At 42.2% G+C, this 27,267-nt stretch overlaps 1 protein-coding gene across 7 annotated transcripts in view; it reads right to left on the bottom strand.

The window, feature by feature from the left end:
* Positions 1-27,267, bottom strand: part of LOC108886284 (regulator of microtubule dynamics protein 2) — a 75,273-nt gene that overhangs the window by 7,085 nt on the left and 40,921 nt on the right. Inside the window, exons 3-7 of one of the 7 annotated variants that reach the window (XM_018681057.2) lie at positions 21,224-21,268; positions 17,211-17,665; positions 8,744-8,924; positions 8,365-8,467; positions 6,896-6,956 (exon numbers count right to left, since the gene is read on the bottom strand). In XM_018681057.2, coding sequence (XP_018536573.1) covers positions 6,896-6,956; positions 8,365-8,467; positions 8,744-8,924; positions 17,211-17,656 — 791 coding nt within the window. In that variant the 5' untranslated portion in view covers positions 17,657-17,665; positions 21,224-21,268. Of the gene's footprint in view, positions 1-6,895; positions 6,957-8,364; positions 8,468-8,743; positions 8,925-17,210; positions 17,666-18,039; positions 18,264-18,309; positions 18,607-18,689; positions 18,924-19,583; positions 19,730-21,223; positions 21,269-27,267 lie in introns of those variants that run through there. The other 6 variants (XM_018681055.2, XM_018681056.2, XM_018681058.2 and 3 more) reach the window with 6 other exon arrangements.

Raw genomic sequence — 27,267 nt, 5'->3', positions numbered from 1 at the left:
TCAGTGTGAACAAAATATACAAGAAAAATAAGACTGTAATGGGGCGAAACATCATGCAAACATTAATCTTCGTGCTAACCACCATTACTGTGGGCAGTGAGGAAAATTAAGTGATAAGACAAGTACTAACCACATCACTTCTGAAGTGCCCTAAATATCCTCTGCAAAGCAAACAAAGGCAGATGAATTGTGTGCAACTGTAACTAAAAAGATCAGTGTTTATTTTCTTAAGGTAGCGCAGGGCGCGGCCACTCCGCCGCTTGTTGGCGCTCGATGAGTGGAGAGCTCCACAACATCACAGGAGCAGAGATGCTATCTGTCTGCGAGCTGTGCTGCCTGGCTTCCAATCATAACAGACTGCTGGATGTAAAGGCTTTGAGCAAATCCATCACCGGTGACTAAATATCTGCCGCCAGGAAACGGAGCCAGGACACAGTTCGTTTGCACTTGGCCGATACATTTAAGAGTATCCAGAGAGGAAATCAAAGCAACAGAGAGAGGAGTGAATTATCATTTGGAGCTGATGCATTGGAACATAATTTAACAAAAATACACTTTACAGCTTTTAGCCACATTTAGCAGTGATGGTCAGTCCGCCATTTTGGTCCAAACTGAAATATCTCAACAGCTACAGGAGGGATTGTCATGAAAGTTTGTTCAAATATTCACAGGATGGAAACTATTCACTGACTTTTCCCCCAGTGCCACCATGAGGTTTAACATTTGTGGTTTTGAGTGAAATGTATCAACAAAAACTGGATGTTTTACCACAACATTTAAAAGAGATATTCAAGCCCCCACCTCAGAATACAGTTTAAAAACTGTCACTTTCCATAGAGCACCATCATCAGGTCAGCACTTGTTTTATAGCCAAATACCTGCAAAACTAAAGACATTCAGTCTCAGCTCGACCGTACGTTTAGTGCAAACTAGCTAAGGTTAGCATGCTAACATGCTAAACTAAAGCCACTTTGATTGATTTTGTCGATCACATGGAATTTATTTTACTCCCTCAGCTCGGTGCATTTTGGATTTGTACAAATTACATTTTGAGGAAACTGTCTGCACAAAGTAACTTCTCAGTTGTGTTTATGTCGAGTGTCGTAGATTTGGTTTGTTAATTTGTTCGGTTTGAATGGGGCTGCAGATCTTTGTTGTTTCACTTCCTGTTAGTTCAACTTTAACGGCTTTGTTTAAGAGGGTTCATTGAGCAAAACCACACTTTCTTTAGTCGCCTATTTTCTTCTTCTCAGTATAAAAGATAACGATTAATCAGTAATTCATCGTTAATTTTCCCGTTGGCCAATTAAGGACATTTCTTCAAATGCCCATTCCTTGTTTCCAGAGCACCGCTGGAGACTCGTTAACACTTGTCATCAATCAACTGTTAATTGTTTATAAATCAATAAAGCAGAAACTCACTTCACTTTTAAGTTAACGAACAATCGAGAAAATCAATCTGCAAATGACCTGCTGATAGAAATGATCTTTAGCTGCAGCAAAATAAACTTTTCGTGAGCACTTTCTAACCTGTTAAGTCATTCTTGTCTTTCTATCAACTTCCTGTTTAATGCTGATTAAATCCAATAAATCTCAGCGGTGGTGAAGATGAGGAAAGCAACCAAGAGGAGCATACCACAGAGGAATAGTAATCATAATTGAGACTGCCCAGGTGAGGGCTGCGGGGGAGAGATTGCTTAACATCCAGGCTACCGCGAGACATATTTTTACATCCCTCTGATTGGCTAAGCTGTTACATTATTCAGCATGTGGCAATTCTGGCAGTGTTTACAGAGAAGAGTGTGAACCTGTGAGTGCCAGTGGCAGAGCTGCTCCTGATTGGATGTAATTGCTCATCTCAGCACCTGGACGACTGGGGGGAGGTCACATCAAAGTACATCTTCATCCTGTGTCTCTGTAATCTATGTGAATTTTTCTGCAGGAGATGGAGTTGTTGTTTCTGGTCTTATGCAACACGTCTATTGTGAGTGTGTGAAACAGCATCGGGCCGGTCGTCAGGAGTCGAGGGGGGTGGGGAGAGGAAAGGGGAGGGAGCGAATGAGGAGACGGGATGCTAAGGTGTAGAGAGGTGTGTCGGTGCCCTCGGCGGGGCGGGGGCCTACCCGCTGTTGTTAATCCTTCCCTTTCTTCTCTGAGTTGAAATACTATCCTTTGACTGTCTAAGGCAAAAAAAGGGAAATATCAAGAGGAGGCGGAAAGGTGGGCGGCGGCAAAACATGACAAGGACGGACAGAACGCTTAATTGCGCAAGTTTAGTCGATGTCTTTTTTTTTTACTGCGGCTCAGTGAAATCCCCCACTCTACTGGGCAAAAACAAAAGGGCCTAAGTGTCAGCTGCTTGGCGGAAACAGCAGATTGATTTCAAGCCTTCAAATCCAAACATAGAGAGCTCATTCAAAGACAGGGCAAGACTCCAGCTAAAACTTGTACAGAAACAGAGGGAGGAACTTGAGGAATTCTCGTGGACGAGCTGTGGAGGTGATAGTGTTTTTCTTTTTTGCGTTGGGGGGGTGGGATTTGAGTACAGCGAGGTCTGAACGCACAGAGGGTTCCCACAGCTACTGGGAACAGAGCACAATGCTGCCACGGTGACACTAACGATGACCGCGGCAAACAGAGGCACGTGTTTGAAATTAAAGTTGTCTGCTGTAGAGGTCAAAGTGACCCCGTTCTCCCCTCCCTCGCCCTCCTCCTCCTCCCCCCTCTTCTGACTGGCACTGCCACAGGCTCCCTGCTTAATCCACAGGCCTTTGTACCATCAGAGAGGCCCTATAGTCGGGGATTTACACGGGCTGAATTCACACGGAGGGATCACCGAAAATGCACCTACAAACAAAGCCGGCGATGCAAGAATGCAATCGCATCTCCCGGCCGTCAGCCTGTCGAGATTAGACAAATAGGCCTCGCACTCGCTGTCACGGAAGCACCTCATGTAACCCGACACATGTATATCTTCCTCACCCACAGGCAAAAAAACACCTTACGCCAACAGTGTGTCCCACTTTCGACGCTCTGCGGTCGCTACACGTTCACTGCCAAGCTTACGGAGCATGAGACCTACTTCAAAGGACTCCCCTTCCACCTCACCTGGGGAAAAGTACAAAGATCGGGTGCATGACAGAGTGGGAAAGTATGCGTAATCTCTTGTGAAGTGATGACTGTTAAGCGGACTTCATCATCGCTTCAGGTCTTCAAACGGCCCAGAGAGGACGCCGTGTGTTTTTATAGCTGAGTAAGGTTCACGAAAGTCACATCAACAGGTTTCAGGAGGTAAAAGCTTCTGTTTTTTTAACTGTAATCCCTGGTTCGATGATAAAGTCTGACTCGGCGCTACATGAATAAATACCAACCCACAGAATGAGCGTCACTTTCTTTTAAAATCACACACGACGCCAAATAAGAGATTTCACGGTTTGGTTCTGATACAACACAGCTACACCACACACTAACAGATCCACCACCAACAACCAGAGTCTGGACTCTCACAACTTCAAATCCAGTGCAGTCAAATGTGACTTTCCGGTTTTCAGTCAGCTCGCTTCCTGATTGGCTATCGTTCTATACCACATGATGATCCACAGAGAGCGTGCCCAGCTCTCCTCTGTGTTCCCCCCACACAACAGGATTTCTGATCGTAAATATTGAGCATGTTTAATATTTATCGGGGAGGGTAAAATCACTCTGAACACACCTCACACCACAGGAGAATCTGATAAGATAATCTTTACAACCATCAGATAATCAGATCTTTGCTGACTTTGATGGGAAAACTAGAAACCAGAATCACTACTTTCACCACTCAGTCCAGCTGCAGTTAATTTCAGTGTGAAATTCTTAAGTCAACATTAAGTAAATGTTTGCACCAAATTTCAAGAATTAATGTTGAGGTTATTGTGTTTACGAGAGAGGGATGGACGAATGTTTGGACATCCAGATGGATGGACAACTTGAAAACACAATGTCTGCTAATTCAACAATTTAAAAGTGGAGACTGTTTTTTACACATATGCTTTACATGAAACATACTTTTCACTCACTGCGATATTAGCCTTAGTGGCTTTCAGTCCTGTAAATTCCTCCATCTTGACTGTACTAATTTAGTCAAAATGTAACAGGGAAGCTAAAATCTTCAAAAAACAATTTAATTGATGTTCTGTGATGATAAATCTACTTCTGCATCAGATAATAAATTAAACCTCTTCCAACACGTCTAACAACCTAACTACCTCCTGCTCTGCACTTTCCCTGCACTTCTTTAATTGATCTTCCTCCACTTTGTCTTAAAGAACAAAGCGTGTGATCAATCACAGGTTATTACAGCTCACTGTATAGTAGCATGTGGCGGCTGTGTGTAATGAATGAAGTTGTGTCTCAGTTCAGATGGTCCTCCAGATGACCTGTAGGCCGGACTGAACCTGCTCCTCCTCCTAAGACAACCTGACACTCGAGTCCTGAGCTGAATTTATAACCTGGGACTGTGGATTCTGACACCGCTGCAGTGATTGTACCTTTCACACTAACATCTGTAACCTGCCCTGCGAGAAACAGAACGGGTTTGTCGAGGCCGTTCTCCTCACGCTACCAGCCGAGCTGTCACTCAGAGATCTGAGTGGAAATGCAGGAGGTCACCAGAGTTTGTGAGGCGATACCGTCTCTCTACACACCTGCCTTTGTGCTGCCGTACCACGAAGACTACAAGTAGTTATCGTAACACTGTGTAGAATTAACACATGACAACAATAACTTAACTAACTAACTCGGATCTGATGACTTCCTGTCCTGCTTAACTCGCTTAACTTTTGTTTACAGTTGCACTAATTAACTGTTTATATGTTGGCGAACTAGCGTGCACGTTCTGCCTTCTTACATTTTTATTTGTGCGTGTTGCAACTCAACATCCATTTGAACGCGTTCCAAGAGTTAAATTAGGGTAAATGGAAATGGAAAGGTTCAAAAAGCCATTCATTCACTGAGGCTATGTAAAGAAGTCTCTATAAGTAGTTTCAGTGGCGGAGCAGGAACTGGTTGGCAGCACGTCTAAACAACATCTGCCAAATTGTGACGAGCTGGGCGGCATTCAGGAAAACAGGTGACAAGTTTTCTCACGGCATCGGTACGCTAAGTAAACAGTTACCTCAGACATAAACTTCCTTGCAACACTGCCTGGCACCGTCCCCAGTCCCTGCCTCCTCCCTTCTGTGAGGCTTTACCTACTTTGCCCCTGTCCATTCAACTTAGACGGCGTTTCTGCTCCGGTTTAAGGATCTTATAAATTCCATTAGTGGATATAGGATTAAGCATTAAGCTTTTTTAAAGCTGTAGCTTTTAATTAACTAAACAAACACGGCCTTCTACTTCACTTGACGTCTCGAGTGCTGTGGTATGTGCATGAGCTAATGCTAATTATTCCCTAACGAACAGAGTGTGCACAGGGCCGCTGGCTCGAGGAGGAGGCTCGGGTCTGTTTTCTAGCAGAAATCCTCACACGTATGTAAACAGAGAGTAACCACACGATCTCAATTACACAGGACACTAATGCAGGGAATGTAATTAACAGCAACAAGTACGCACACTTTGGAAAATATTAGAATTATATAAACAAGCAAACACACTACACGGCTTAACGTTTGCAGTTCATACATCTGGATGATAAAGCTAAATGAAAAGCAGCTTTGTGTCATTTCATTGCTGCTGCTGATTTTGCAGCTGCATCTGGTGCAATTTTTATCTCTCTATTCCAGCCAGGGATTCCATGTACGATCAAGAGTCAAGTTTTGACATGAGCAGTGTTTCAGGAGGGGAATGCACTACCACTGGGGCCTGCACAAATACTCACAGGATTCATGCCATCAGCCCCACTCTGCACAACTAATTAAAAGCAAATGGGGTTTTTTCCCTGAGTCACAGAGCAACCAGGGAGGTGTAGGAGGGGACAAGAGGTTCTCCTGATTCCCGTTAATTTGTCACTGAATGTCAGCTTGACCTGCAGTGTTGTTTGGTATGAAAATGGAAAATTCTTGACGTCCTGTCTGCCCTACAGCATCACTGATTTGTCACATTAAACTGTTTTACTCTGTGTTTTTTAAATGGATTTTATCACATGGTCTGTTTGTTTTGGAGAGGAGACCTCTGAGGGTAATTCGGCTCCTGGTAAAAACCTCCTGAACAATGAACACAGAGGGAATCTTAACCTACAAACACCACACGGATGGGGCTGTTTGTCAGTTTAGCAGTGGTTTCACCTGCTAGCTTAGCATCCTGTTGTTTTATTGAGAGCACAGTAGAAAAGGCAGAGATAATGAAAACGATGAGTTTATATGACTGTTGGGCTGTAAAGTTAAAGAAAATAATGATGTGTTTTGGTGTTTTGAGGGAGCGGACATGAGTGTGAATTAATTCGAACGAAACTGCGGGTTGTTTCAAAATCGCTGGAGCTTGATGTTTTGAAAAAGCGACAGCCCTGTTGCACATGTAAGTCGCTCTGTCATCTACTCCTGTGGGCTCTCCGAGGGTTTCCTCTTGATTCCTTCAAGTTACATTTGCTAAACTGGACCTCAAGAAATGCCTGAGTCAAACATCCAGTCAATCACAGAGGAACAGCTGCCTCAGGCGAACACTTCCACCACCCCCAACCCCAACCACCCACAACACTTCTCATGTGGGGAAAGTACCTGCTTTATGCTTTCACTCTGTCTAATTCAACCATTCCTGTAACGGGGCTCAATGACAGCTAGTCACATGCCATCAAACTGTATTTTCAAGTACGCTTGATTGATTTGCTTTTGAAATGGCAGCTGGAAAAACTTTATTGAGAAGAACAAAAAGCAGCTGTTGAATGATGAAAGTTGTGGGAAGGGAAACAAGTCAAACCTACCACTGGTGACTTTCAGCACATGTGGGGTTCAGGCTCACCGCCACCTCGCCGACTTTCTTCCCTACGAGGAAAAGGAAAGATAAGAAAGACAGATTACGATGCCGCCTGCCCCCCCCTGCTGAAACACAAATGCAACACACTCCAGTTCGCCCCGTACACTCGTCATTGTTCACATGACAAAAGAGGAGAGCGTGGATTAGAGGAGTCAAGGGGTGTGTTGTCTGAGAAAACAAAACAGGATATACATAAATCAAGAAACAGATTAAAGCAATAAAAACACAGGTGATGTGAAATGCACTCCAGGAAGAGAGCTCACATTTAAATCCTTCATCACTCAGTGGAAAGTGTCTCATTCCATCTGGTCTATTAATATCTAAATGAATGTTAAATATGAAGCCCCCTGTTGCTTTAAAAACCCAACTCTGTCCTGTCAAACGCTTTGACAAAGGTGTCTTTGCAGGAGGCACCTGGCCAGGTGGTGGAGGTGCACTGATGAGGAAGCATCACAGAGAAACAGGTCAGTCCAGTCTGAACTTCAGAACTGCAGAGTCACTGGGGGGGGGGGCATTACAGTCTACTGTACAGAGTCCTGGAGTGTAACACAAGACGAGCACAGAAAGTCATTGTATCCTGCTTTTAAAGGGCCTGTGGGAGAAACATGTTTTGTCATCGTGAAGTTGCCTTTAAGACTCTGCAGCGTCCTCTTTGTTGACACTGAGTGTTCAGGGTGCAGCGGATTAACAAGAAACTTACATCCCATTTACATCAGGTATTAAAATACAATCCGTATCCTGATAGATCGGCAGCTGCCAAGTTGTAGCTTGTAAATTCCGCAGTGTTTCTCTTACTCATTAATTTAATATTTAGTGTGGATTGTTGAGTTTAAGAGATGAGATAATCATTTATTAGCCACACAGTGGGGAAATTAGCATTGTTACAGCAGCAGTAAATATTGGTAAATAAAAAACAACATAAAAACAAGAGAATACATGAAGACTATGAACAATATAGACAATATAAACACAGTAACAAATTGGATTGAATACTGATACTGCACAGTTTCAAATAATAACCCCTGAGTGAAGTAATATTGCACAGTATAAGCGATCTATAATGAATCCCTTAATTGTTTTCCTATTTAACTAATGAAAAGTGTGTGATAAAATCATGTGATATATTAGCAGCTATTCAGACCTTCAGATCACACTTTCAGTTAATCCTATCTGATCCACTGTAGACTGTCACCACAGGCAATTTATAAGTTTGCCAAACATTGTTTCTGCCAATTCATCGTGGGCTTCAGACCAACAGACTGAGGTCACCGCAGGAATACAGAATTGCATGGATTTGGGTTTTCCAGATGAGACACTGACATTTGCGGTTTATCTGGTGGTTATGACGTGACAGCGTCTCACATCCAGACTGGGATGTTTGGCAAATGAGGCATAGAACATGGTTTGGTAAATTACCAGCTTCTGCGTGGGTCTTCTTCTCCTCCAGAGTGAAGCTGACGTCATGGACATCGCAGTAAGCTCGGATCAGCCGCCAAAGAAACGGCGAGTTCTGTCCAAACTGAAGGAGTAAATCAAAGTGTTGAGACGTGAACATCTACAAACTGAGTCTGTGAAGGTTCTCAGTCATCCAGGTCATGGTTGTCTTAAGTGGTAGAGTTTAAGGCAACTGGACTTAAACTCTCATCCGAAAGGGTTCCTCAGTTCTAGAGGCTGGTCGAGGAGTTCCTGGTATTTTGGTCGTCAAGAAACCTAGAAGACGTCCAGTTGCCTTCATCTCTAGCACCGAAGCTCTACAAACTGAATATGTTCTGAATTAAAAACCTGTTTAACTCACCTCCTCTCGCTGCTCCAACAGGATGTTGAGACTTTCCCTTTTGTCAGATTCGGTGCCCTGATGCAGGCCGTCGATCCTCTCAAGCAGGACGGATAACCTGTCCACCGGTTGTTCTTCATCCCTCTGTTCAGCATCACTTCGCTCCTCTTCTTCCTCAGAGTCTGTCAGTGCAGTCATGTACCTGAAAGCAAAAAAAAAAAAAAAGTGTAGTTGTAGTTTTAATTTGCAGGTCTCAATAAATAACCCAGATTCCCTGAATTAAATGTTGGCCTGCGTCCTGATAACTCAAATTAGTCTTCTGCTCCCGAGGTGGAATGAAAACACCTCAGATGAGGAATTTTTCAGATCAATCAACCCCTCCCCTCCCCACCGTCTTAACGAGCATTTTTACAAGCCGTTTTCTGCCAGGTGCTGATTATAAAGGGATCAATCGTCGCTGCCTGTTTACACACAAATGGCAGCAGGTTTATTTACAAAAGTGGGTCTCCTTAATTGTTTATAAACGCTAGATGTTAAGAAACTGTTGACGTCTTAATGTGGATACCTGAAGGCTTTTACATGAACACAGGGAGGCTTGTTTGTCAGGGTGAGGCACGCAACGCTCGCATTAGATGTTTTACGGTACCCTTTCAACTGCTGTAATTGTATGAACTAACACCTTAAGCTAACACTTAAAAAGCAGTAGTAAAAAAAAGTATATTAACAGCACAGGTAGAAATGAAAAGGCATAGACAAGGTGAAAATATGAAAAGCTTCTATCGAGTGTTGGCAGCGGCTACATGTGCGTCATTGGTGGTTAAGGGAATATTTTGGGCTGCGAGCCATGGTTCTGGAGGGATGTGTCAGAGCGGGCCACAGACAGAAACACCATAGACTCAACAGGTGCCTCGTGCTGGAGGCTGCTTCCTGACTCCACCCCACAACACACACACACCTTCAACCCTGGAGTGGTGTGATTACAGGAGTAATGTGAGGGCATCTGAGCTGCAGAGGTTTCCTTCAGTCAAAAAAGAAAAACAACAGTCATGAGCTGTAGATATGTTTGCTTTTAACTACGCGTCACTCTCACTAACTTTCTAAGAAGAAAGGCTTTTGTAGAAGAGCTCAGAGCTAAATGAAATGACCAGTTGGAAGCTTAGTGGTGGAGACGTTGACGTCATGTGACCGTGGTGGAGTTGGTTTATAGCCTAACATTAGCTTCTTACTTCAAACATCAGAACAGTGGTGTTCATCTGTGAAGATGATCTGATCAACTCAACTTTAATTATTTTCTGGAATAATCCAAAACACAATGAAAAAATCCCATTGGCTTTTTGTGGAGGGAACCAGGGTGAGGCTAACTTCAGGGCTGGACTACAAAAATACATCGTCGCTGCACCACTCTATGGTGGAAAGTTTTGAAGACAAGCTAACAAACCAAGTCTGCAATCATCTGCATCTGTACAGTGTGATTTAGGGGCCTTACGTACAATCTACGACTGCACTGCCTTCACTTTTTCTGCCATGATATCTCTCTCTCTCTCTAGTCTGCCCTCTAGAGGTGTCCTCCAGTAACACATGTAACTTGACTTGACACGTGAACGATTTCGATGCAGCCGGTCGTCTGCGCAAACGTGTGATTAAAAACAAAAAGTACAACTTCCAGCGAGAACTCTGTGACCTATTGGACTTAACAGGAAACAGAGCATCACCAGAACTGTACGAGAAACCAGACTTTACAGTGTCTTTATGTTAATCTCCATCTGTTTTTATACCATCATTTTGGGATAGCGCTCCAAAGCCTTTCTACAATCTCGCGCTCTGCTCTAACTCCTGACTAAACCCTGAAACCTGCAGGCAGGGCTCAAACCGTTTATTGGCCAATACACCCCAGCTTAAAAAATCTGCATGGGTGTGCTTTTGTGTTTAATCTGACTGTTGTGGTCTTCCTTTTTTGTCTGGCCCGCACCATATTAGCCAGAGCACTACCGTGTAATAAACAGGCCGTGCACTTTAACTGTAGCAAGACTTGTGTCATTCATTCATCCCTAATTCATTCATCCTTTTGTTCTGTTATTCATTCAGCAGTCCGTTTTTTCCCTCCCTCCCTGAAGTTATTTACTCAGTGGAGCTGGAGAGACAGGCAGCACAGTACTGAGTGATCAGCGCATTCCTGTCACGCCATTCCACGGCTCATGAATCACTTGAGTTGAAAGAAAAAAGAAGCTAAGGATCTATTTGTATTACCTTGTGTGTTTATGTAATGTATATGAGTTTGTGCAGGAACCATTATTATCCTTGCAGCGTTGTTAGCAGTGCACAGCTCTGAAAGAACACGTCTAAATATTGTCATCTTTATTTCAACACCGTCTAGGTGCATAATATACCAGCAGGCCCTCCTATGACTCACACATGACAAGAAATCAAATTATTTTCTGCAGGCAAATTCAAGGGCAGGGCAGAAAAAACACATTTAATACCTGCTCTTGCACGCAAAAATAAAAAAAATTACACAAACTTTCACAAGATGACAACTTTTGGTTACTGATGGATGCTCATGCTGCAGATTTAAAGGTGCTCTATGTGGGTTTTTCCCATTGCTACACAGCTAACGTTAGCATTTACAGCTGTTTACTCACCAAAAGCTTCAGCTGTCATTGTGTTTACAAGACAAGATATGAGAACATGTTGTCTGAGCAGCGCTACTTCTTCATCTTTTAATGTTGGACTGAAGGCAGACTGGATTCTCAAGAGACTTAGAGACTATCACTAGGAGGTATTACAAGAGTGGGCTAGCTGGTTAGCATGCTAACTTCAGCAGAAGAAAAGAAGTGATAGAAATAGAAGCAAAACAAGAGTTAACCACTGGAGACAGTTCTTGGTGAGAAAAGGATTGAAGCTGAATTCACAATGTTTCTTCTAATTTGCTAACAGCAGCTAATGCTAACATTAGCGATGTAGCAAAAGCTAAAACGTACATATAGCACCTTTAATGGAAGAAGTTGTCAATGACGTGGCATTTGACACTTTCAGCCTATTCGACCATAAACTTTGTAGTATTTTAAGGAGTGATCAAACCATTTGTTAGCTCACTGACAGCCAATCTGACAATTCTGATAATTAATAAACTAATATAAGATGCATTTGCAATAATTTTCTCTATTTTATATCACTATAAATGAAATACATTTGGGTTTTTTTCACTGCTGATCAAACAAAATAAGTTCTAACAACTATTTTCATTATTGAATAATTATTTTTTCAACTTATTTCATAAAAATGTCAGAAGTTTATGGAAAATGCATATCAACATTTCCAGAGTCCAATTAACGTCTTTAAATTGATAGTTTTTTGCTTTACAAAAACAGAGCAAAGAACGAAGTCAGTGCCAGACTCAGTAAGTAGGTTTTATCTTCCAGTTTGTGTTCAGGGAAAAGAAACAGAAGAAAACCATCTGCCCAGGCTGTCCAACCTCCTAACACTCTCTGTACTATGTAAAGTTAAAGACTGTAAAGCCTTAACTTTCGTTTTTATCGGGCTGTGCTCTCACCAAGTGAGATCAGCCTTCCAGTATAAAGACCCCAAGGGGCAATGAAGGGATCTCTCAATAGGGCTTAGCAATGGTAGTCACCACGGTTACACTGTTCAAAACAAACCGGAGTTACCATCCCAACATCACTGGGCTTTGGAATATGCAGCTTATTCAGCATGTGTAGCTGTGGTGACGGGGGCTGATGAAAGCCTGCTCTGCAACAATGGCCGACTGACTGGAGAGAGTCCAGTTATTTAGTCTCTCCCCCCCTCAAAGGCTGGACAGGGAACGACTCTTTAGTCTTTAACTTTCACTTCCCCACTGATCAGCTGCTGACAACATGACCGGGTTTCTAACTATGCCCTCCTCTGTTGTGGTGAGGTGGATAATGAATACTGGATGAAAAATAACCTGTCTTGCATTTCTCACAGGCACATGATAACATTACAAGCCAATAATGAATGCAACAATTCACCTTGTGTGCTCATGCAACCATGCGTAGCACTTCTGTTGGGATGTTGAAACCCTTTGTTCTTAAAATAGCAGGAGGAAGAAACAAGTTTGGAAACAGGGGTTTGTACACAGTTGTATACAAATGATGTGTTGGCTTGTTGTTTTGACAAAAGGCAAACTAGGAAGAAATAAATCTGAACAGAAGGCGGAACAACACCGACACACACACAGAGTGAAACTCAAGAAATGAGTAAAAAACTGAAAAGAAATGTGAAAGAAAGAGTTGTATTATTCATGCTGCTGCCTCCTGCAGGTGACGTGACACTGAGAGAGCAGAGAGCGTGAACCAAAACAGACCAGAAAACCAAAACAATGAGCTCATAGATGCTAAAACGCTTTCAAGGAACTGTAGAGTCAGGTTAATCAGATTGACTCATCGACTCCCTTTACATGCATGTAGTCATGTAATCTATTGTTAATATAAAAGAATATATCAGCTCAGCATCGCTATATATCATTACCAGACTCCATTGACAAAAAGAGGAATGTTACCGAGCAGAACACAGGAGCTGCTGGAATACACTGCCTTGATTTTTTTAGTTTGTTTGTGTTGTGTAACTTTCCGTGGTGAAAGAAGTATTGAGATACTTTACATAAGTAAAACACAATACAAACAAACTAACAGATAGAGACAGTGGTATTCCAGCAGCTCCTGTGTTCTGCTCTGTAAAATTCCTCTTTTTGTCAATGGAGTCTGGCAGTGATGAAACGGCTGTTCCTGGTGAAACAAAAAGGATCTTCCTGTTGAATAAAACAGTCTATCTCTGTCTATTTTTGTCCCTGCTAATCATTTACACCCAAAAACATGGGAGAATAAGGCCCAAGTTAAAAAATAACCTTTATGAATGGGAGATGTGGGTGGTCAGAGTCGAACTCCACAGATGTAGGTCAGAGAACGGCCGGGTTGACTGAGGACACACTGTTTACACTGTCCGGTTAAAATCCAGTTCAATACATATGGTTGTGTGGCTAAAAGCCTTTCACTGAGGTATGAATCTGAGGATATAAATGAGAATGTCTTGGATACGAACAGCTGCGGAGCAATGCGTACCATGACGTCACAGGAGAAGATAGACTAAAGCTTTTAATCTCAAAGCAGACAATGAGCTCCTTTTTCTCTTTCTAAACATTTCTGTGTGTGTTGATCAGGCTTGCCCATCACTAAACAGAACGGCTGCTTAAATCTGCTTAAATCAACAACTATCCAGTGTCATAAATGCTATTTTTTTGGAAAAGGAAAAAAGAAAAGAGGTAATGTCCTTGAGCTACAGCGACGTGGTTTGAATAATAAACTCAGTGGGAACTGTTCAGGGAATTACAAGTTCCTACAAGACAATTTTAAATGAGGCCTCTGACAGCTTGGCACACAGACAGGGTGATTGATGGGTCTCCTTACCTGCAGAGAGGTAGCTCTGAGGAAGCTGTCGTGACACATGAGGGGTGAATGGAGTAAACAGATGGAACTTTCAACCTTTTGGTGGCTGGGTTTACACGTTCCCCCGTGCTGATCGACACCATCCTGCTCCATAATTGTGACGTTATGTCACACTAATTGTTGTGTTCCTGGTGAACATTTCTGCATTAGCACAGTAATGCCTGTATTACAGAGGCTCAGGCTGGAGCTAGACTCAATTATCAGACAATTTGCCAGCGCTGGTCACACTTGAAATATCTCTGTATACAAACAAGACAAAATCTGATCTAAAAAGATTTAGAAAAATACTCAAGCTACAATTATGCAGCTAAAAAAACACATCAACACACTATCACTCTCCACTGTCTCTATCAAAGAAAGGCGGAAAATGCCCAAAAAAAGCCGTCCTGAGGGTCTGAGCGCGGCTCAGGTTGGGAGGTCTCTGCAACGACTAAGCCACCCTACAATGCATGTTTTCTACCCTTACAAACAAATCTGAATACCCAATAACTGCATTATTTATTTATATATTTTGTCTTTTTCATAAAAGAAAAGAAAGTGGAGGAAGAGTGAAGAAAATCATCTTTTTTTCTCTACTTTTTCTTTCTTGTTTATGAATTTAAAACTATAATGTGGAAATAGGACTCTCAGTTGTTTTGTCCTGTGTTTTGTCTGCGTATGTAAAATCACTTTTTATACATGCAGCATGTATCTTCCTTCACAAATAATAAAAAAAAGAAAAGCATTAAGCTCACAGAAGCAATAAGGTTGTGAAAACAGGTATTCACAGACTCCTGATGTGCATCTCTCATGTCCTGCAGCACAGAGGATTTAGACAAGGCTCTGTTCACACTTGTATGACGCCCCCTGTTGGAAATCTGCTGCCCCACTAATAACAATATCTACATTAATTTAATGCAATTAAACAATTTCTTTCTTTAAATTATTGCAACTAAAATTCACCTGTTTCTGAGGCGGAGCTGAGAAGTTTGTAAACTTAAACAAGGATGTAGAGCTCAACAAATACACCCAGCCCTTCGCATCACGGCTCGTACAGGGAGATTTTTTGAAGGTATTCAACTGTAAACTCCTCCAAACAAACTGCACAGACACTAAGAGCCCTTGAAATTGAGGATTGGGGGTGTAACTGGCTCCTCTGGAGGAGGGGGGGAATACTCATTCCCTCAGGAGCTGGAATTTCTTCACTGCCCCCTGCACACACCCTCTGCTCTTACAAATAACAGAGCGGCAGGAAAGGCTCTTTAATTATGGCAGGTGATGTGATTTCTTTTAAAGCATAATAACCCGAGCTGTAATTACGAGCATCTGATGCAGCCAACGACTGTCACTCAAAACCCGCGGACTTCATCTGCTGGAGCTGCCATCGTCTTTACGCCTCCATCTGCTCCTCCGGCCAACAACAACGAGGAGGAGGAGGAGTGGAGGTGTTAGTATAGGTAGGGCTGGACCTGAAATGTTTATCCATCATGAAAGAAGATTCGTGTGATACGGTGTTATTACCTGTCTGTGAGCTGTCTCACCTCCAGCGCCAATAAAACGTACACGACCTGAAACAGTTTCAGGGTTATGTTTATGTCTGCATTCATCTGAATTATCTCAAAAATCTTAAACATGACGGCGGTTTCTTCTCTGGAAAAAAAAACATTAACAAACACAAACTTTGCGTGGAATGTGATTCTCAGACGGTAAATCACAACACTGATTAATTACCCAGGGTGCATTGGCCCTGCTTTATGTTGTTGTAGTTGTAAAAAGTCGCTCCGAGGCAATTGATTAATCATCGCGAGGACAGTAACAGAGGTGGGGAGGAGCCGTGCAGCTCTGATCTGAGGCTAAAAACTGTGTGGTTAGGATGAGAGAGCAGCTGCTCTTCTTGTTTTGAAGATGGCAGTTCTCACGCTCTACCGCCTACACAAACGAAGAAGCGGTCAATCCAGGTTAAGTACTTGAATCTTCATCGGGGTTCAGATTTATTCCCCCAGATCTGATAAATATTCAGAGTTGCGTGTTGAGAATAATAACAAAGTCTGCCCTCCTGCTGAAAACATTAAACCCTCGGCTTAATCATCATCATTTAACTGCTGATATTTGTTTTTATAAGGTGAGACTTTTTTTGAAATGGTAGTCCATTCAAAAGGAACACATCTGTTGTTTATGTTATCTAGTGGCTGGCACCAGTTCAAGGCATTTGGCTCAGGGTGGAGGTGGATGACTGGGCACATGGAGCTTGATTAGTCTGCAGCACCTGAGGCAAAGGTACACACTGTCATGACTGTAATTTACTGCATGAAATGGGCAGGTGAGTCTAATGTGTAAAGTGGGAGGGGGGGGGTTTTGATCCACATTCTGATCGATAGATAAATGGAAATTAAATAACAGTTTGCCACCGTTTGAGATATTTGTTTATCTGCTGAGGTGATTTACATTAAGAAATGACGAGAGTCTGATGAAAGTTTATATAGTTTGATATACACACGTCATCCACTACCCACTACCCAGTGAATTCAGTGTAGAGGACGAGACACTGAGCTCATCAGTAAAGATAAAACACTTATTCTGTATCCTTACTGTACAAATGTGGATTTAAACACATCCAAAAGTCCTATGAGAGGCAGCTACTGCGGTTAAAAACAACCTAACGATATCGCAGCAGGACACAAGAACAGCACATTGTGCTGTAATCAAAAAGGTCACATGACCCTTTGGGATCTATTTTCCTGAGCATCCCAGACATTCAGTGGTTCATTCATGGGCTGTCAGTGGCTCAGGCAGAGAGAGACCGTGGTGCATTATGGGATTTCTAGCAGAAGGAATGGATCAAGACGCTTGGATTCAGATTCAATAATACGTCCATGTGCTGCACAGAGCAGTGTGTGATCAGTGTACAGACAGATGACCTGGCAGATTAATAATTGTCAAAAGAGCAGCCATCCAGATTATTACCTCAGATCAAAGGTTTAAGTCTTTGGTGTATAAAAACCCTGATTTAGAGTTTTTAAACTACTCACCCCCCCTCGCTCTCTGCCTCCTCTGAGCTCCGGCCTCCAGCTCTGGTGGCGGTGACGCTGCCTGCGGTTCTTTTCCTCCGTGTCGGCGTGGTCCTGTGCAGAGGGCTGGCTCGCCGTGCTTCGTCGCGTCCCCTCAGCTCCTCCCTGACCTGGTCCTGCAGCGTCGGCAGAGCGTTCTTCAGCGCCTTCATCTCGTCCTTCAGCTCCGACACGCACTGGATCAGGGCCTCGAGGCGATCCAGCACCTCGGCCTGACCCACGGGCAGACCCGGACCGTCCACCAGCATGAGGCCAGGGCTGTGTTCGTTAGTGCGGCTGAGGTAGAACCCGGGACATGAGGCTCTTCGTCTCGACCTGAATTCCCGGTAACACACCACAGCCAGACTGATCCCAGCCACTCCAGCCAGTGCTCCCAGAACCAGCACCTTGCTGTCTGACTGGGCCATCCTGCAGGTCTGCAGAAATAAAATGTTTTCAGTCACAGACATCATAAACATTTGGCATTAACGTGTTAACATTTTGTGGTAGTATAATCATGTGGTAGTCATATATGCTAGGTAGCTTAGCATTAAAACAGCAGAGCCCTCTGCAGCCAGTCTGAGTGGTCAGGTGGTTTTCATGACCAGAAAACAAAGCCTAACATTCGCTTCACCAGAGCTCTGACTCCACTTCTGAGCAGGAAGTGCTGTCGCTGTACCAAACACACCAAACTCTGTTTCTAATTCTTGATATTTTCAAAGTTTCCTGCCTGGATATCAGAGGTGAACACATCTATGCCATAGCTGTGGCGGCAGTTCAACTCTATAAATCAAGCTATAGAAGCAGAAACCTCGAGCAGAGCCAGGCTCAGGGTGGGCAGCTGTCTGCCTCGACTGCGACCCATCAAACGATCCTGAAGCTGTTATTTCTCAGACAGTGACCTTTCACCTTTAACACAGAGCAGGGTGATGATCCCCAATGGCTTAATAATAACTGAGGGAGACGCACAGGGACACAGCAACATGTAGAAATTGTGTGTGTCCTTACCCTTTAACAACATTCACCATTTTACCTTCGGAGTTTTGAGTCCTTGTTGCTTAAGCTAACAGAGTTTATTTACCTGTAGCAAACAGTTTACAATGAGCTACGTTTAGTCCACTAGCGCAGATAATTGGATCAACACACAATCACTAAGAAGACGCGTTAGCCAACAGTCAAACATCAGCTTTTTACAGCCTCAACACAATGAAGAGTTTAATGTCTGACTGGGACTCAGCCGTGCCTAAACCTGTACGTAATGATTAATGATTAGCGAACTGTATTGATTAGCTGCTAGTGATAAAGTCCTGCTGCTAGCTAAGAGTAGCCACTTCCCAAACGTTCTTGCTAACGCTCAAAAATAAACTTTCCCGCCAAAGTTACACAATTAAAACGCTTTAAACCGCATTTACACGAGCGTGTTGTTTTTAAACGCCGATAAAAGTGACAATATTAAAAGACCTTACTGTCCAGGTGAGGAAGGAGGCACTTCTGTTACCTTTCAGCTCTCCCGTGTAACCATCAAAACATTCCGTGTGTGCTCATGCGCCACGGTGAAGAGTTCCGGGCTTAATAATAATAATAAAAGAAGAAGTAGAAGAAGACTCTACCGTGTTAACTTTGTTTAGAAATTATATTTGGTTTAGAATTCATTATTATTATTTCTGCCACATCGTTTAATTTTGTTTACCATGGGAGGAAGTGGGTGGATGTATCTTCCTCATGGACTTTGTAACTTCAGCTGCTTTTCTGAATTAACTGTTTAGTTATTAATGTCACTGCAGTGTTTAGTTTTTTCACCATGTGTAGCAACTAAAATAAATCCTGGCTTATTATTAGAATAGAAATTGCATTAAGTTGCAAAGTTTTCCTCAAAGCACATAATAATTATAAGCAGGGTTAAAGCATTTTATTTTTGCACATATTAATATTTAACCTTGTTGCCTGACATTGAGCAACTTCATGTTGCTGTTTTTACATTTTAATAATAGAGATATGGGTGAAATCTAGCAGCACTTTTAACTCTTTTTAGATCTGCAGCATAAGAATTGAGAAACTCTCCTTCATCCACCTTATCACCACGACACGTGAGGGAATAATGAGCGGCCAAAGTTTAATATAGAGCTACCACAGTGCAAGAAGTGTGTCCTTTAAAACCAGCTATTTGATCAGGAAATAATAACGCGTCACTTATTATAAATTCTTTTATAAACTTAATTTCAGGTGGAATGTTTCTAATCTTATTCCCATTTTTTGCACCTAAACCTGCTTCTGTCTAGAATATATCATGCATGTTGTAAACTAGAAATTCCCACGATCTTTTTTCCACAGTAAGCAGCTCAGACAGTGACTCACCTCTGTGATTTCCTCGTCTCACCACCGTGTCCCTGCAGTGAACTTTGGCAGAACGTGCAGCGGGATTTAAAACATTACTGAACACACAGATTATCACTTCAACCTTGGACCTGCAGTCAGTGGACGTGAACGTGGAGCTGCCCTCGCTGGTTTTAATCAAGTTTAGGAGCGTTATACATCAGTAGATTTCTGTCAGGTGCGTAGGTTTTATCTTGTTCATCTGCACACAGAAACAGTTTTAGAAATTTTCCATCCTAAAAAAGTAAATAAATAAATAACAGCAGTGACCTTGATGACCTTGAGAGTTAGCTTGTTACATAACTGGTCTCTTTTTGTGGGACGATCGTGTTTATTTGACTTGGCAGACGTTCTAAATGAAAGGTACTTGCTTGGAAACAGGGGTAGCAGGGAGTTCCCTTGCATAATATGATGTGGGGGATCGCTACGTGCAGTTTCTTCCCTGCTCTCTGAACACGGTATTGTTCCTCAGCCCACAGCCTGCATTCTGCCTGCACAGAGAACAAAAAGCCCACCTGAGACCTGGAAGCATAGCCATGTAAAAAAAAGAAAAAAGAAGAAGTTTGGCCAGCAGCTCTGGGTTGGCCCCCGCAGACACAGATGATGTGGCGATAAGGGAGACGCATCCAGCCGTGGCCTTGCTCCCATCAGGTCAAAGCCAGAAGATAAGACGATATTGTCAACACTGTCGCTTTATCCACCCACCACACATCTGCCCGAGCTCTCATGCCACAGGGGGAGAAATAAAAGCAGCCCCAGATTTGCCTTTGTGCCCGTTACAGGTGTCAAACAAAACACGAGAGGAGAATCAGGGCGAAATAAGGCATCACTATCAGCGACTCCGCTGACAGACCACAGAGTGTGAAGCACAATTGTTCCCTGTCAGTTTTGTGGGAGTGTTTTCTGAGACGCCAGGAGGAAAAACTTCAGTAACTTCTGTATCAGTTGCACTCCGTGTTTACAGATAGTTTAAGGACTCATTCAGCCATAAAGATGTGGCGAGTGTTGTGTAACAGGACGCACAATATCACTCAGCTATAGTGTTTCTGTGGGGAGCTGGGGAAGTCCAACACATGGGCCTACACTTGCTCTGTTGATGTCTATCTCAGCTGCAGGCACTCGCTCTTCTTATCCTCAGGCCGATGAGGAAACTCAGCTACTGTATCGAGTTAAATCGATCTATTGAACAAACGGGGGCTCACAGAAACTGCCCTCTGCCACAAACCACTTTTATTGGATTAGATTAGCTAGGCCTGATCCTAGGCCAGTTTTTCAGGATTTAACCTGTGTTACCAGCGTCTGAGTGAACTGAAACCTGTCAACTAGTTAAGTTGGAGTTTATGGAAATTCTTCCCAAAGGATCACTGTTGGATTTACTGTCGTCTGCCACAGTGGATCTTTGAAACTTTCTCTGCAACACTCTCCCTTTAAAGCTGAAAAATGTCACACCATCCACACCTAAATATTTATAATAACATTACTGAGGAAGCTAGTGATAAATTCTAACCACCTAAAAAAAACACTGAAAAAGAGGCTGAACGAGAGCCAGACCGTGAGAATACAGCTCATTAACATGTAGACAATGCTCTCTCTCTCAGTGTGTACACATCCACCTGACCTACCTTATTAAAATCCTGTTCCCCCTGTCTGACAGTCACTGCACCCTGCTGTGGAGGAAAAAGAAAGATACTGTAAATCCTGAAACACCAGTGCTTACAGAAACTACACAAATCATTTCTCCACTTTCACATTATAACATGTTGATGTTTTCAGCTCAGATATTAAAATATGTTTGCACGTGTGTGCACAGAGAGATGTTACCTCCTTTGGTTCTGTGTATTTTGTTTCTTTGCATTGTCGTGACTGTGCAACTCATTATTAGAATACCTGCTGTGTAAGCAGCATAAATAAATGACCTATTATTAAAAAAAAAAAAAAAAATCAGTGTCCTTAACTGGTTATGTCACTTACAGTAGCAGTCACTTGGGAACCTGTGCCACACCCGGGTTGTTGTTTTAAAACCTCGATGGATCATAAATCTGAGCATTGACTTTATAATTAATGCACATCTGTGCAGTTTTTGCTTCATTAATGTATCAAATGTGACAAAATAAAACACAACAAGCACAAGAAATCAAAGAGGGGACAGTGGTGCATTGCAGGTCTTTAAAAACAGGTGATATGCTGCACAAGAAATGACACCCAGAACCAGTTTCAGGTGAACTCGTTTTAAATGTGCAGACACTACACTGACCATTTAGAAACGAGGTAGAGCTCAAAAGTTCAGGGCCCATAAAAGAGATCAAATGAAACTGTCCTCGTAATTCATCAAATATACCAAACTCAATGTGAAAAACCTGCACAGCTGTTCTGTGCTTTTTTATTTAAAGATATGAGTGTTCCCCTCAATATGTCAGACTGTTTGATAAAACTAAAAACACACAGTTTGCTCAGACAAAGACGTGTTGTTCTAAACATTTCAAGTGTGAAGAAGAAACAGAAGTATGAAAACATCTGTGGCGGTGTGTTCAGGTGTATGGGGGAAAGTTAGATGTGGAATACCTGCTCATTTATCTCTGTTTTATTAAGAACTGGAGACGTGAGAATAAAAAACTAAAAGAGGTGAAATATGAAGAATTAAAAATATGATTTATAAAGACATTACTTCTACAGTAACAAAGGAGATAACTAATCAGAAGTTGACATAAATATACACTAACAAAGCATCCAGATAAACTTAAATCTAATGAAAATACATTAAACATCTAAACTAACTAAACAGCCTTGATTGCCACCTCCTGTTTTTTGGCCCACTACTTCCTGGACTTCACGCAGTGTCTCCAGCAGCTGAACCGAGGAAACTACAGTTTGCCGGTGCCCGGGTTTTACCAACTTCTCGTTAGCTAACGGAGTGATTAAGGTGACAACTGATGCATGCTGGGAAATTCTAAGGCTGGGCAGATTACATCAGGGACCTCTCTGTGACTTCTGACTTCCCCTCCCTTTGATTTCTTCCTTCCTGTCTGTCCTCCTCTGCATGTGTAATTAGTGTTGCCATCAGATTCCTCCAAGAAGCAGATACACATCACTCACACAACTTTGTCTCATAAGGTTTTTTTTTTTCTGGGAACAGTTGGTTCTCCCTGACAAAACATTCAAAAAGAACACCAACACATTCCTGGTCTTGAACTTTGGTCAACCCTCCCTGTCCTCTCCCACCACTGAGCAAACACATCAGCTTTTATCTCCACTAACAGACTTGTAGCAGTAGCAGGACACAACCAGCAGGTGGCGCCTAGAGAATTAGTATTGAGCTCCTCCTGTGGGGGTGAGGAGCTCAGGTGAGATAAACCAAACCAGGAGTTTCATCACCTGTCTCTGAGACACAACAACTCCCTGTGGTTCAGGGTGGAATAAACCAAAAAGATCAAGATAATATGCTTCTTAAACATCAGTCGCGTCGGCGGCTCCACACTCATTACCCAGACTGCATTGCTGTGTGCGTGTGAAGGTGAGGAAATGCCTGAGTCACGTCTGTTTGGGTGGTTACATGATGTCTGCTCCCCTCAGGTTGACCAGAACCTGATAATTAGGTAAACTCTGCTCATTATATGTGCAAAACATCAACACTCATGTGAGGTCTTTTGCAAAATCTGTTCATGTTTGAGTTATTTACGGGGTGGACAAAATAATAGAAACACCTGTCAGTTCCTCCAGAGCGTTTAAACAAAAACAGAACGTCATAACCTTCATGACGGTCGGATTAGACTGCGACTATGAACACATCTGCACATTTTTTAACTTCAAATCCTCCATTAATCCTGATTTAAACTTAACTTAGAGATGTAACACACAGGTGTGAGTCAATAAACCTGTATATGGAAGAGTTATGTTATTGTTTAGTCATATATACTGTAGATTTAGTGCTAGAGATGTTCAAGCTTTTTATAAAATGGTGGCAACATAAAATAAATTGATATATGAGGCTGCATTACATCACTGCAATACCATAAATCAGAGGGTGGGAACTAATATAGAGCTTCAGCAATTAAAAAACAACCATGGCAGATAAATAAGGAATATAATCCAGGTGTAAATAAAGGAGTAGGTAGAGCAAATGAGGAGAAATGAAACTGAATAAAACCAGCAACAGATTAAGATGCAGTAAAAAGAAAGCTTTTTCACAGTGGACACTTTTTCAGGTGTGAAGCTGACCTGAGTGACCTAAGGGCAGAAGATCAGTAATATATCATGGAGCTAAAATACTGAAAGATTTATAAACAAACAGTCAGATATTAAAATCAATTATCTGCCAGGACAGGACTGATGTGAATCCAGCAGCTGCATTTTAAATAAAAAAGAAAAATGACGATGAGTCTGCAGCTAGTGGCTTTGAGCTAAATGCTAACGTCGCTAATTAGCCCTTAACACCAAGTACAGCTAACACCGATAGAAATATCATTAGCTTTTTTATTTTACTTTGAATTTCTACATTTTTGGGAGAAATCTGACATGAAAACAGTGTCAGAGGAAAAACCCATGAAATTTATTTATTTTCTGGACCAAAATGGTGGAGCGACAGACCGACGCTGTCTCAGAACAATGTCTGATCAAAGTCTTGTTGTCTAGGTATTCTCAGAAACTGTTGTACCTCACAATGAATATGAAATAAAACACAGCGAGAGAGAAACCAGTAATCCAGCCTCAGGAGACTCGGCTGTAGAACATCCCTCAGCTTCAAAGAGAAGCAGAGTTTGTTTGGTTCCTTCTTCATTTTCTTTTGATCAATGTTTAATGATTTCTCAAAGGAGGTGAACAGAACGTGTACAGAAAATAAATGAGCGTGTATGACTGTTTTATTTTACAGCATGGCACAGAATTTGCTGCTTTTAATGCTCATCAGTCAGCTGCGAAATGTCAGTTAAGGGTAAGCAGAGCTGAAAAGCCTCTTTCATTCATAATAAAATGCGATTTCCTCATTCCACGTGGGCAGACAAGTGACCACGGCACATACCAGAGTTTCCGTTCTGTTATCAGGTTAAATCCTCGACAAATGTGGGGGAATTACATTATGTCACTTTGACTTGGGCACTGCTTGTTCTATTTTTACAACTCATTTTCACAGGTTTAGTCATCATTCCTGTCTGTTACATGTTGAGATGTGGGAATATGGTGTGAAAAACACAAGCAGTGATCATAAAGGTTTTTAACAAACCTCCATGTTAGTACAAACCTGGTTCAACTTCGTACACATACGATATTTAGTTACAGTTACAGTTTAAACAGGTAGTAATCAGAATACAGTTACATCTTTAAAATCAACAGATTCTTTTTTAAGTCTCCATTATTCACTCTGAAATTTAAAAGTAGTTGTAGCTAAAGTTAACGCTTGCTACCTAGCGAGCTATCTACTTAGCTAATTGAATATCAGCCTGTTAGCACAGCAGCTAGCTTGCTAAGCAGGTCTTGCTAACAAACAAACCACAGAGTGAGGACCAGTCACAACATGAAAGATGTTTACTGTATTGTATTTTTAGCCAAGTATTTCTATCCAGTAACATAAATATATCTACATAAATTGTCTGGGAACTTTTAAACAGCTTGTTTGAGAACTACAACTTTTTGGTAGCGAGCTAGCTTCCTTGCTCTGTGTAGCATTGCAGATTGTTGTTTAAAAGTAGACATATACAGATACATAGAATTAATATAGTACACATCATGTGTGTTTTTAAGCGGCTGGCTTTCATTTGTTTGTTTGTTAGCTAGACCTGGTTAGCAAGCTAGCTACTATGCTAACAGGCTAATCTGTGGTTAGCTTGCTAGGTAGCAAGTGTCCATCTAAACTACAACTACTTTTAAATTTCTGAGTGAATAATACAGACTTCAATCCCTATTTTGATTTTAATAAGAGTTATTCTAAATTGTTAGTATGTCCTGTTGTTGATGTAATCCATAGTATTTATTTATTTACATTTAAGGACATGTATTCTGTAATCTGCAGTGAAATATGTTTTAAAAGTGACCCTCCCAGCACTGTATATAGTTGTACATGAACACAATTTTCCACCACTGACATTTTGGGCGTGTATAAACTGTTGATTTAGTCACATCCTGTTTGATTATCTAACCGTGTATCTTGCCCTGTCAGACTTAATTGTTGTCATGTTGCCATCCCCCTGATCGTTGCAATTATTGTGGTGAGTGATGTTAGAAACGGCAACCAGAACAACAGCAACGGTAAAATCCAAGTTAGAATAAACTGGAATTATGCTTTAAACACGGGTGCTGGTGATGCTACAGCCAGCGTATTGTAAACTGCAGCCGGATGTCTTTGTTTTTGGCGACGCCGCAGTCCCCCGTAAATCAGCTAAGAAACCGTGTGATGGCGAGAGGTAATGAAAAAACAAGACAAACAGTAAACAATGCATCTCCTCCCCTTCTTCGCCCCCAAAGCTTCAATTTCTCATGTTTTTTTATCTCTCTCCTCTCCCTCTCAGGGCTTTATTTGTGCGGTTGCCGAGTGAAAGCCACCACAGTGGCAGAGAGAGGCCCAGAATAGCCGAGGGTGGGGAAGGCCAGCGGACTTGCATGTGGGCTGCTGAGCTGTAGTGTCTCTAAACCATCCGCCGGCCTGTGGAATGGAGGCTGCTTCCTCATGCATGCCAGTGGTCAGAGCCGGGCCTACACACCCTCAACTATTTCTGTCCTCCTCTCTTACTCTTTTTCATTTACTCTCTCACTCTTTCTTGTCCTCTTTTCTCTCCCTTTCTCACATACAGCTGCTTTTTAGAGTTTTGAACAGGAAGAAAATTGAGTTTGAGAGGGAAAATAGTTGGATTCTGCTCTAATTTCCTCTCTATAATGCTCCCGTCTGAACAAAAAATCTACTGCTGTATCCCTACTATTCTTATTCTATAATTTATTATGAGTTAAATAAATTTTTGGCGAAGGTATTTGACTTATTTGTTCCACATACAGCCTGTTTTGACCCATGCATGTTTTATTTTTGGCTGCTGCGCTGTAACACAATACTGGTGACACAAGAATATTGATCTATTTTTTCCCTCCTTGTCGTAAACTGCTGAGGGGAAGGAAACGCTCAAATGTAAATGGAAGAAATAATATATGCATTGACTTAAATGGACGATTGCTATTTCTGGATTTTAAAATGTAAGCAAGTACGGGAGGAAAAGGGGATAAACACACCCTGTGGTGCTGTTAATCACAGCGGGGCCCGGTCATCGGTGTGAAATGCACTTTTAACGATAACACTGACATTCCAGGGGCATTAACTGCTGCTGATCGCACAATTATGTGGAGATGATTAAGTCCAATTCAGTGACTAATGAATGTTTAGCTAGCTCGAGGCAGGGCCATATAATCTGAGAGAAATGTGAAACATTCCTTTTGTTCTGTATCTGAATGCGTCGGCGAAATGTGCCGCTGGGAAATATAAATTCAAAACAATGTAATGACGGGCTGTTGGGGAATTCTTCAGCCGTACAGAGAGGGGTATTGTTTCAGGAGAAGGCCTTAAGTTAACATTTGCTGCTCTCCAAGCTTTTCTTTGCTGACTTAAATGTGCAGCGTTCAGCAGCACAAAGGACCATATGAGTGAAATATTGCCTGTTTGTCCAGATGCATTCCTGGCACCTGGTGAAGCACA

This window comes from Lates calcarifer, linkage group LG16_LG22 (assembly GCF_001640805.2).
Source record: "Lates calcarifer isolate ASB-BC8 linkage group LG16_LG22, TLL_Latcal_v3, whole genome shotgun sequence".
Taxonomy (NCBI): Eukaryota; Metazoa; Chordata; class Actinopteri; family Centropomidae; genus Lates; species Lates calcarifer.
The sequence above is the reverse complement of the archived record's forward strand: the minus strand, read 5'-3'. Positions and strand labels throughout refer to the sequence as shown.